The 12,088-nt window shown below is 45.1% G+C and overlaps 1 protein-coding gene across 4 annotated transcripts in view; it reads left to right on the top strand.

The window, feature by feature from the left end:
* The window catches only part of RGL1 (ral guanine nucleotide dissociation stimulator like 1), a 104,366-nt gene that overhangs the window by 81,210 nt on the left and 11,068 nt on the right, over positions 1-12,088 (top strand). For all 4 annotated transcript variants that reach the window (XM_075002516.1, XM_075002513.1, XM_075002514.1 and 1 more), the window contains 6 exons: positions 901-987; positions 2,490-2,522; positions 4,098-4,219; positions 4,873-4,962; positions 6,496-6,682; positions 10,803-11,057. In XM_075002516.1, the coding sequence (XP_074858617.1) occupies positions 901-987; positions 2,490-2,522; positions 4,098-4,219; positions 4,873-4,962; positions 6,496-6,682; positions 10,803-11,057 (774 nt within the window). The remainder of the gene's footprint in view (positions 1-900; positions 988-2,489; positions 2,523-4,097; positions 4,220-4,872; positions 4,963-6,495; positions 6,683-10,802; positions 11,058-12,088) is intronic.

The raw sequence follows: 12,088 nt of genomic DNA, 5'->3' as shown, positions 1-12,088 counted from the left end.
TATGTTTTTATTGGACCAACTTCTGTTGGCACATACACAGAGCTTTTCTTCCCATTTCCCAGACCTGGAGAACAGCTCTGTGTAGGCTTGAAAGTTTGTCTCACTCACCAACAGAAGTTGGTTCAATGAAAGTTCTCACCTCACTTGCCATGTCCCCCTAAGCTGTCACTGAGCAGTTGATTTGAGAATCCAAGCTGTCGTGGGCTCCAGGAACTTCCACAGATGTGCTGAAATACCACAGGAAGTATAGAAACAAATCATAGGTTGTATATATCAAGTGCCTGAAATGAGGCAGTGCTGAAAGCCATAAAAAATCTTCAGGTGCTGGAGGTAAAGTGATGGGGCCAGAATATTTGCTGTTGAACCTGTCTACCCCTCTCTGTCCACAGCACAAGTAAACAAGGATGCCTAGAGATATTCCCTTCACTTTCATCTTCATCTACTCAGTGCCCAGCCCATCTTTTCAGAATTTGGTAGAGATCTGAGGATTTGGGCCTTAATTTCAAGACTCAGGAATTTATTCAAATTGATAAATGATTGATGGCTGTAGGCAGGGATCCACAGCCTCTGACTAGTTTATCATCTTTGTTCAGGGGGTATAGAGGATTCTTATTCAGACTCCAATAGCAATTTCTATTACATTTTAAACAAAGCTGTGTGAAAATAACCAAGGCCTTGGTTAGATCCACTCTTCAATATCCGTTTGTTTATTTGGTTAACAGTGGCCATTGAAGTCAAAGGCAAAATTCCCATTGATTTAGCTGCAACAGAATCTAACCCAGAATTTTGCTGCAGGCTTTCAGCTGATGACTCATTATAATGCTTTATATCACAATGTACTGTCTGGAATTCATAGCCCTTCTCCGACAATTAACTAGACACTGCTCTGATTGTCTGCAGGGAGTCATGCAGGGTACAGTCCCCTACCTTGGCACCTTTCTTACAGATCTGACCATGCTCGACACAGCGCTGCCGGATTATATAGAGGTAGGTTTGTGCAGCTTCCTGCAGTTGTGATAATTGAGCCAACCAATTTACTAGCCACCAATGAGTTCAAATCCTGAAGGTTCTGTATGATTCACTAAGTTCTTTTACCACAGTCTCAGATGAAACAATGACAAACTGTGGAGGAGTTTGTGATGTCAAAAACTGTCGATGGAGCGGGCACTCTGTATTTTTATTAAGAAAAAGAGCTTTCCTAAATTGAATAATGGAGCTTATTTACAAGGCCGTTCTTAGGTGTCGTACTTTATGCTCAAAATGTATGTTTTGCTTGAAAAAAAAAAACCTTAATGAGAGTAGTAATTTTTTTTCAATTAAAAATTTTAAAAAATATAAACTTCCCCACTTCCCTGCTAAGAAACTCAACATCACAACAATCTCTTGGGTTCAGCTCCTCAGCTTGAGAAGTTAAAGTCTTCAGCATGGTCTTAGTTCATCTCATAATCATTTGAGCATGGCTGGCCTTTGTGAGTAAGGATTCTCCCTCCTGCTCAGCTGGCCAAACTTAAATGTAAGCAGGCAAGGACGAGCCCAAGAGATCCTGACCAGGAGGTAGATGTTCCATAGCATTCCAAAGGGTGAATAGAATGGATGAATGTGAGGGTGAAGGAGAGGACTGGACAAGTCACAAGTGAATAAGAGTGAGTGGGACGTGTGGCTGAGTGAGTGTGTGTGTGTTCAAGAGGTAACAAGAGACAACGTGGCAGGTGATTTGAAGGAACATTGATTGCAATGCCAGAACGGGATTTTGAAATTTGGCTGCTCAAAGTTAGGCTCCTAAATCCATATTTAGGCACCTCAATAGAAATGACCTAATTTTCAGAAGTTTTGAACCCCTCAAATCCCAGGGAAGTCATTAGGAGCTGCAAATACTCAACATCTTTGAAAATCAGCTCATTTCGGGAGTGTTTAAATGTGGCATGAGGAGCTGCACATGAGGTATTCAAGTTTGAATAATTTGGTGGTGTTATTACAGCAGGGATGGGCTAGAGAAAGCTTTTGGCTGGGCTGGTAAACTTTCTTGGTAGTTTTGCATGGCTGATCTAAAGGAAGCAGCTGTGACTCAGAACAAACAGACTGTATTTGTTTGCCAGTCGTGTTCACTTGGTGCTTGCAGACTCAGTGTTTGGGAATACTGGCTTGAGCCATTTCTAGTGAAGGCAGAAGTCAAGCAGAATTCTCACACCCGGAGCTTTGTCACTGCACATCAGCTTGACCTGAAACATGCAATACTTGTTCCCCTGTTGGGATTTTCTTCTTAATCCAATTACCACTCAGTCCTTAGACAGGTCTCCAGGAGGGACTAGTGTGTGATAGCCAAATTCTTTACCAATCAGAAAATTCAAGTCTCTAGAAGGTCCTGGCTCAAAAAATTGAGCAAGGATCTGCTTGAATTCAGCACCTCCCATCTTTGATTTTATTGCTCTATTATTGAATATATGCTCTTTGTGTTCTTCATCCGTCCCTTTTTTCTTTGCTTGGTACAGGGTGGGCTGATAAACTTTGAGAAGAGGAGACGGGTAAGTCTGTACTTCTTCCACAACTAGCATTTTGCGGCCACCCTGTTGTAGGGAACCCTGCTTGCACTTTACTTTTCAGGACTCACTCTTTTACACTGGTGTATTCCCAAAGACCGTTGACTTCAGTGGGAGTTACCTGCAAATAAAGGCAGTGTATGTGTGAAGTCACACAAGCCTGAAGAGGGTGGGAAGTGAAGGAGGGACTGCCATTAGTTAGATGGCTCTCCAGAAGGGAGAGATGTCCTAAGCAATAGTCAGTGTACCTATGAGACATTTATGTACCGGAACTGTGTGTTCACTGCCCACGAGTATCAGTGGAAGAAGTCTGTTGTCTCATAAAGCCAACGTATAAACAGAAGAAGATATCAGTTAATAAGTGATGTTTGCTTTTTCAAAAGCATAGCCTGAGTCTCATAAACTTCGTTAGTTTGCTGCATTATTCTATTTCACCGGAGCCAAAGAAGGGATGCAGAAGAGGCTGAAAGGACGATGTGGGGTGAAGAAATAGATGCTCTCTGCCTGCCCTTTCAGTCTGCTCTGCATTGGTTGCACAGATAAAAAGGTAAAAGAACAGCTGCATGGAAGGAAATGTGCTTGGGTCACATATGTCTCCATAAAGACAAGTGAACAACAAATCTCTTTTCGCGGACTCAATGCACTTTTTCTGTGAAGGGGCCAGTTTCCCTGCTCGTAACTGATTTCCATGCTCCATAAACCTCATTTTAAACTTGCCTTGTGCTTATGACTGGAAGGTCCAGAGTGTCACTAATGGCTACAAAAGCTCCTGTGTCCGCGTCCAGATAGGTAATAAATGCCAGTTGTTGCCACTGTTTGGTTGGTTATCTCAGTCCAGTTCCTAGGTGCTGATGAGTCTGCATTGCCTTTCACCCTGAGCTAGAATTTGTACATGCAGACATGTACAACAGCAACTCTGAGTTCTCAGCTCATTCCCACCACGGGTGGCATTTCATGCTCATGTTACACAAGTATAAATGGCTCCACAATGTACAAGACAGATTTCTTCCTCACAGTCAGAACTACTGAATGCCCTTGTGTGGAGTAGCATCAATGTGAGGCCTGAAGTAGCACAGACAACGAACTCCCTGGGAGAGTGGTCCATCTGAGTCAGGGACAGGGAATGTTTGCAGGACAGAATGGAGAGACTTTCACAGCTATTGGTCATGACGGTCCTAGGCTGTGACTTCAGTGTGCAACACTGTCATTCTGGCATCTTACACCAGTGCAAAACTCACATTAGAGTTTGTTGCTCTCAAAATCAGTCACAGTGATGTGCAAAAATTGTCCCATTTCCCATATTTTAAGTTGCGGAGCTTTGGTAAAATTGCAAAACCCCGAACCTGGGAGGGACAACAAAAGGCGGGTTTTGTTGTTGAAAAACTGCTTCGCAGTGCCTACAGTCGCCTGGGTATTCAGTTAAGAATGGAGGCACTCTTTAGCTTATCCTGTGATTACTGGTGCATGTGGTCTGTCCATTTATTCTTTGTTGAATGAGTCTGTATTTGGCTTTGTTTTGATTTCTAATTAAAATTCCTATTTGATTATTTGTTTCCTTAGGAGTTTGAAGTAATCGCCCAAATTAAGCTCTTGCAATCTGCCTGTAACAGCTACTGCATGACGCCAGACCAAAAATTCATCCGATGGTTCAGGAGACAGCGGCTATTAACAGAGGAGGAGAGGTGAGGCCACCAGTGCAGTTACGGGAGCATTTTTCATGTCCAGTCTCCCATCCATCTGTGTAAATTATGTCTGGCTCAGATATCCTCACAGCATCTTAAAAATACTGTAAATCAAGGATACATCGTACAGCTGGCGAAAACTTGGTTGACACTTCGTAAGATTTAGTTTGGAGATTGGGAATTTGGTATTCAACTTGGAAATGTTATAGATGCTGCTTCTCACCTGTCTGTCTGTTGGTACATGTGCGCGCCCACATATACCTACTCAGTGTTACCTAGAGGTATCGACCTATGATACCTAACTCACAATACTGTAAAATTCATCATCAAAGGACACTGATTTCAACTTGCACACAGTGACAGTGTTCAGTATTGTGCTGCACTGTACAATCCCGTCTCTTAAATTTATTTTATGGAATAGTTAATATGATCAAAAACCCTCATTAGAATTCCTTTGAAATTATTGTGAAGAAAGCAAATACTCCTTTCCTCAAGGTAAAATTGGTTTCTTTGTGCTGCCTTGCGATAATCTGTGGTTGAAGTTGGAGTAACTGAATATCTCTGTATAAATTATTGCTAGTCTGAAACCATATTGCATGATGATAAAATGACATTTAACTCCCTCAAATAAACAAATCTTCCCTGTTGCGTAGTTATAGCCTCTCGTGTGAGATAGAAACAGCTGCTGACACGAACACTACATCACCAAAACCTCGGAAGAGTATGGTGAAGAGACTCAGCTTGTGAGTATGACAGAAGGGGTAATGGCATCTGGTGAATTAGTAGAGGAGTGATATAAATAAATCATCAGAAATATGTATTCCACCAGACGAGGAACTTGGCAATGGATCTGGTCACTTTAAAGAGATATTGTCAGTTAAAAGTTCATAATTACATCTGCAACTGTTTACTTAAATTATTGTTCCAAGAAATTCTTACATAAATCATTGTGTGGTTGCCAGCCTTTTTGGGGTGCAGGAGAAGGAACAAATTAGGGCCCACTTATAAACTTAGTGATGCTGATGTTGGTCAGAAATAATGTCACCAAATGAATGACAGAGGAATGGAATGGAAAAACAGAATCCAGGGTTTCTGTAGCCAGGTGGGGGAAGAAATGATGGGGCATGGGCAAGAAGGGAGATTACCTGTCACTAGTCGGACCAGTTAATGAAGCCAATTAAGTAGGATGTGTACCATGGAGAAATTGCCCATGGAATGCATAAAACGGTTACGATTTCTTGAGGCCAAGGTTAAATGCGTCAAATTTGTAAATGAATGTCAAGTTAGATGTCTCCCTCTGTAATTTTGCAGTAAAATTCCTTTATATAAGAATGGCTACTTGTAAATCCATTCTTGAATGTCCAGGGAGGTTAAAGTGTTCCCCTGTGCCAATTCCTGATGACGGATTTATGTGCATTCATTCTTTGGAGCAGAAACTATCCAGTTTGTCCAATGTTGGTGGCGCAAGGGCATTGCTGGCACATGATGGCATATGTCACATTAGTGGATGTGCAGGTGTATCAACCCCCCGATGGTGGGGCTGATGTGGGTAGGTCTTGTAACGGTGTTGCTTCATTAACCTACAACATATTCTAGGGCACGATGCCTCACTCTCACAGGCCTTGGGTGACAGGCCAGTCCTCTCCGCAACCTCAAGAAAATACTCACCAGCGGCCATACACAAGGATAAATTTTGGTTTTGTAGGCTTAGTCTGAGTCCTTTGTTCGGTTAGACTTCCATCCGCTCACTGACACATCCTAACCTTTACACGCTCTTCTGAAATTTGCTGCCAAATCTGAGTGCAAGAGATTCTAAGATGATGTAATTCAAATGTCAGGGGGTCAGAAGAGACACAAGAGCAGTAATTAACAGGGGAGTATAGAAATGTGTGAGTTGAAGTGACGTGCCCCTTGCGTACACGTACACCTCCTCCCAGATAACTGGTGCATAAGTTGCGCCAAATTAATCACTCATTGGTCAGTGAACCGAAATAAGTGTAATGGAGTCTAACTACGCCCCTAGTATATTACTCCTGAATTTGGCTTCGGGGTTGGAGAGATCATGTACGTATACAAATATATCTAATTAGGGTACTGTTGTTTAAGGAATTCTTCTAGCAAATCTTACCTATAATATAGGTGGAGCCAGGACAACAGGCCACTTTAGAAACAAAGTGACAAACTGGACCTGTGAATCAAGTGTCATTTCTTTGCTCAGTCCAGCAAGGTTCTGTAGTTTGTATTATTTACCCAATATATTTTGTATTCTTTGTCAGACTCTTTCTGGGGGCAGATGTGATCACCAGTAGCACACCCACCAAAGAGCAACCCAAATCTACTCCAAGTGGCAGCTCCGGAGAAAGCATGGATTCTGTCAGTGTGTCATCGTGTGAGTCGAACCACTCTGAGGGTGAAGAAGGCTGCACCACCCCCATAGACACTCCGGATGAGCCTCAGAAAAAGGTACGGTGTAGCTCCTTAGCTCAGAGGGCACGCAACAGGAATGCCCTCCAATTGTTGATGCTTGTAGTATAAACAATAGTTGAATTTCCAGGTGCACTGGATACATAGGTCTACTCTGCTTTCAAGGGACTGGGAGTATCCTTGAAAATAGATGTGATGAAACTAGACAAGATCCAGATCAGACTTCTTACATCATTCCTTTTCTGAGCAGCTGTTGGGTGTTGCCAGATCTATAACACATACACAGGGGGAACCTCAGGGCAGCTTTTTTTGTGGGGTTTGCAGGGGGCTAGGTAATCATGTGACTAAAAACACACTGCTAGAACTTGTGCACTCCTCTCTCTCTCTCTCCAGACACCAGTTGTGGGAGTGCTGGAGCTGTTGGTAATGGCATGTTGATGCTGGGAGAGGATTGGCTCCCTGGCAATGGGATGATTAGACTGAAGAGTGTGTGGAGGGGTGGTGGGATTCCCCATGTTTTGGGGTGGCAGCCTATCTAGCCCCTCCCCTTCCACCCAAGGCCCACCGTCCAATGTAGCCAGTGCTGGCCTTTGTCCAGCTGCCCCTCTGATTGCCTTCCCCTGCCAATGCTACCCATCTCCTATGAGTGTGTGCAAATATCAGATCGTTTGTAGCATGCCTCAGCGTGGGAAATGGCAATGAGAGGACGCAGGCCTAAAGGATTTCCATTCTCCCTTTAAAAAATACCCAGGAGGCAAAGGTTTGTGGAGGCAAATGGAACCAGCAATGAGCCATTTCCTCCTGGCCCTGCTCAGGCTGAACGAGCTCATCTGCACTTAGCCATTTTCAGCCGGCTGAGCCAGCAGAGACAGCTGATTCAAGAAGAGGCAAAACTGGAGCAGAATCAGGGGCTCCTCAGAGAGTCCGACTGGTCTGCACCCTCACTTCAAAAAAGGCAGAGTTTTTCCAGTGAGAGAGCTCACCTGCATTAACTACCCTGCTATAAAATCCCAGCCGTGAGTAGGGCTTTTGTAGCTATTAGCATGAGGAAGCCAGGTGAGGTCAGTGGTATACCCCTGCCTGTGGTTAACCTCACTTAGCTCACGCAGTAAAACTGCAGTGCCTTGTCTGCTAGATTTTACAGCAGCGTAGCTAATGCACATGTGGTACTACGCCATCAAAACATCATTTCTGGACAGTGAGGACAAAGCCGAAGGCACTGGGCAGGGGAATCTGAAGATGCATGAAATGGCATAGCAGCAATGACACAAGGTGTGGGTAAAACCTCAGAACATATCTGATTTGCAGTAAGATCGGTATGGACCACACAGCAGCCACTGGGGAGCTTCCACCAATCCAACAGGAAGAGAGAAGAAAATGTTAAAAGGAGAAGCCAATTAGAGGGGAATCAGAGAAGGGACAAACCAGCAGTGAGGCCCTGTTGACACAGAATTGTAGTATCAACATAGAATCTTATTTCAGCTGCTTTAATCAGACTGCTGGAAGCTCACGCGGACACTCTTGTTTCAGTGGAAGAGTTCCTTGAGCGATTGCAAATATGCATTCTGCTCTCAGCATCTGTGTGCCCAGTGCATGGCCTTCAGCAGCTTCCCCTCACCAGTAAACTCTGGGTGACTCAAACTCCCTCACTGCATGCAGGCTTAAAGGGCGGAGCAGCCCCTATCCCTATAGTCCTCCTTACAGCCTGCAATGGTCTTTGGAGCTCTGTTCCCTACCAGAACAGGTACCCTCTGGGCCTCTGGAAATAGCATGTGTATAGTTAATCCAGGTCTCCCCCAGTGCCGGGCTCGTGAGACACTGCAGCAGCGAATCACAGAGCACATCAAGGGCACCAGCCTGCCCAAGTTGCCAGGGAGCCAAAGGTTGTTGTGGGGATATTTGGCTGTTTATGTGAGACCTAATAAAAGAGCCCACTGCTCCGGGTGTGATGAGGGAGATTTCTGCTGACCCATCCGTACTGTTGAGAGCTTCTTCCCAAACCAGTTTCGTTCTGCAATCTGGCACCCCATGATTCACTTTGGGGTGTTGTCTGCTGCCATCTGCTGGTCGGTTCTCCGAAAGTGTCCCTACTGCAGGGTGGCCAAGCCCCAGCTCCCAAGCCGCATGTGGCTCTCAGAGCCCCTCATGCACTGCTTTCCCTGTCAGACAGATTTGGAGCGGGGAGGGAGGGGGCCTAATTTAAAGGTTCAGCCCTCCCCAGCAGCTTGAGTTTTGCCCTCCTCATGTGTATGGGGACTGTTGGCCCCTTACTAAAACTCAGTGGGGTTTTTGGTGGGGGCTGGTTAGCCTCAGTACCAAAGGAAAGGGGAGGGTCTATGAGAAATCAAGACCCTGAGACTGACAGTGCACAGGAACAATGGGAAAAAGCCAATGCCCCAGGTCAGCCTGATTGACAGGGTGGGCGGGCGAATGTGGGAGTCAGCAAGCCCATGGTGGGCCATCCTCTATGGCTACGTCTACATGTGCCCCAAACTTCGAAATGGCCACGCAAATGGCCATTTCGAAGTTTACTAATGAAGCGCTGAAATGCATATTCAACGCTTCATTAGCATGCGGGCAGCCGCGGCGCTTCGAAATTGACGCAGCTCGCCGCCGCGCAAGTCTGAGAATCATGGGAATAAGGGGACTTCGAAGTAGGGGGGGTCCTTTTGAAAAGGAGCCCCGTCTGGATGAGCCACGCGGCGGCGAGCTGCGTCAATTTCGAAGTGCCGCGGCCGCCCGCATGCAAATGAAGTGCTGAATATGCGTTTCAGCGCTTCATTAGTAAACTTCGAAATGGCCATTTGCGTGGCCATTTCGAAGTTTGGGGCTCGTGTAGACACGGCCTATGTGAGCTGGGTGTACCTGGGTCAGACCGAGCGAGGCCGAGCTAAGGAGTCATGTTCTGAGCTGAGAGGAGAGTCGTGCCAGTCACAAAGAGCCAAAGGCACAGCCCAGCAGCACAGCCATGTTGTGGGGAGAGCTGCAGCCAGAGAGCCTGAGAGGCAGCTCAGAGCGCAGAGTCTGGGACACAGTGCAGCGAGCAGACCCATGCTGGAAGTGGGGCTGCAGCCATAGTGCCAGAGGGGTCATAGAAACAGCCCAGGAGCTGGAGGCAGCGCAGCAGAGTGAAACTGGAGCTGGATGCGGTGAGCAGCAGAGGAGATGCTGGGTAGAAGCCCAGTGCCTGGAGACACTACCAGCCAAGAGGCCTTGCAAGGCAGCCTGGGAAGGGCTGGCACTGGGGAGAAGGCTCCTGCTGCCCAGAGCAGTGTCTGACTTGCAGCACAGCTGGGCCCTGAGAAGGATGCTGGTATCTACAAGGAGCAGACTTTGACCTGCCCTGTTGTCTTAGAGACGCTGTTTGTGACATCTCTGTGCCACAGAGCGGAGTAATGTGTTTCCAGTAACTTTTTCTATTTTATTTTCCTTATTCTCTTGTATTAATCACTTGCTGTTTAATAAATTGCATTTGCTTTGAACTGTATGTAATTGTCAGTGGGTCAGGGACGTGTTTGATGTGAGGCAAAGACCCCAGAGTGTGGACAGCCTAGCCCCTGCCTTAGGTGACCACAGTAAGATTCGGGGAATCCTGAGCCCAGCCTTGTTGGGGTCATGTGGACTCTGTCATACAGGACAGTGGAAGGGGAGCAGCTGTCATGCAGGAAAAGGGCCCAGCAGCACCATGTGACTAAGCGAGGTCAGCAAACCCTGGTAGAAGTCTGGGTATGTCACCTTACTTGTACTCTCATGCATTACATCTGGCTTCTGCCCATTGGGAAGAGGGGTCCTTGTGCTTCAGCCCTACATGATGTTACGTGTTGAGGCATGGGGCTTCACTCTCTCCCTGGCTGGAGCCCCAAGAGCCAGCAGAAGCCCCAGCAGGCACATCCTGTCTTTCACACTTCTGAAAATTGTCATGTGTAAGTTTGCTCACCCACTGTATGTAATAGTGGAGTCTGGCAGCACCCATCTAGGACAGGAATGAGTGGGGGGAAGCTTTGAATGTGAAGAGTAAATTGTGAGATTACTCCCTGCAGTGGTGAGAACTTTCGAAAGCCTGGCACAGACTTTACAGTAACTGAAGTCCAGAAATGACTATTCCACAGACATGTTCCTAATGGTATGTTTTTTTCTTAATTTATTTTTCATTACTTAGCTTTCTGAATCCTCCTCTTCTTGTTCCTCCATCCATTCCATGGACACGTCTTCCTCAGGGGTGTCATCTTTAACCAACACTATCTCACCCCCTCCTTCCTTAACCTCCAATCCCAAGATCCACAAGCGCTCCATCTCGGTCACATCCATTACCTCAACAGTATTGCCTCCTGCTTACAACCAGCAGAACGAAGACACTTGCATAATCCGGATCAGCATAGAAGACAACAATGGCAACATGTACAAGAGTATCATGGTCAGTGACATGGAAGAGCTAAATATTTTTATTACTGATTTGTTTTTCTTCGGAGTAACAGCCTTGGTGCAAATCAAAGCAGCTAAGACTTTACAACCTGGTGGCCACGTCATGTCCTTGAGTCCTATATTCAAAAGTACATTCCATCTTTCGAAATCTCTCTGGGGTGTCAATTGGCTCCAGTTCATTGCTTGTCCTAAACTGTTGTGTAATATTACTGGGAATTGTACACCACAATCTACTTTTAGCAGTAGCTGCATTTTAGTACAGGACATCCCCTTCCTTCCACACACTCAAACCCTCCCCCCGATTTCCCATGTGAGTTTCTGTTCTTTTGAACAAAAGATGTTCCATAAATAATACTCAGCACTTCTCCAGGGATTTCAAAGGGCATAGAATTGTAAGGTGGTATTATAATACAATATACTTTTACAGTATCTAATCTGTCTTTCATACAGCCATCATTATCATATCTGGATTACGATCAGAATCTTTGTCCCAAATCCAAAGTTTTATTTGTATGTATTAGAATTGGTTGAAAAGCTAAAGTAAGTTTTGTGAATATTTCACAAGAATTTGTTGTGTGGAGTTTGGAAAGTGATTTGTTTTTAGTTTATCAAAATTTCCCCTGGGATTTTCAAAACTAGGAATAAAAACATTTTTTCAGTGTCAAAGACTAAATTTTTCAAAAATAAACATATTCAGTTTGGAAAAGACTCTCACCCCAGTTGAGCTGGCAATGGAAAGAAAGCTATGAGGCTGGAAAACCGAAATGGCAAATGGAAGCCCTCATCTGCCCCCAATCATGAAAATTTAAAAACAATAAAGAAGACTTAAAAATGGGAAAATACAGAGACACTCAGAATATTTTTCTGAAAATTTTCATTTTGAAACAAAGTCCAGATTTCATCCATATTTCACAAATGAAGAAAATTGAACCAGTTCTGGAGTGTCTTTTTGAGGAGGGAAGATACAAGTAACAAATTTTTAGACTTGAGGCTCTAAACCGAGTAAGGAATGTGGCAAGCTTG

This window comes from Carettochelys insculpta, chromosome 9 (genome assembly GCF_033958435.1).
Source record: "Carettochelys insculpta isolate YL-2023 chromosome 9, ASM3395843v1, whole genome shotgun sequence".
In the NCBI taxonomy this organism is placed as follows: Eukaryota; Metazoa; Chordata; order Testudines; family Carettochelyidae; genus Carettochelys; species Carettochelys insculpta.
Note: the sequence above shows the minus strand (reverse complement) of the source record. Positions and strands in the feature narration are given on the sequence as shown.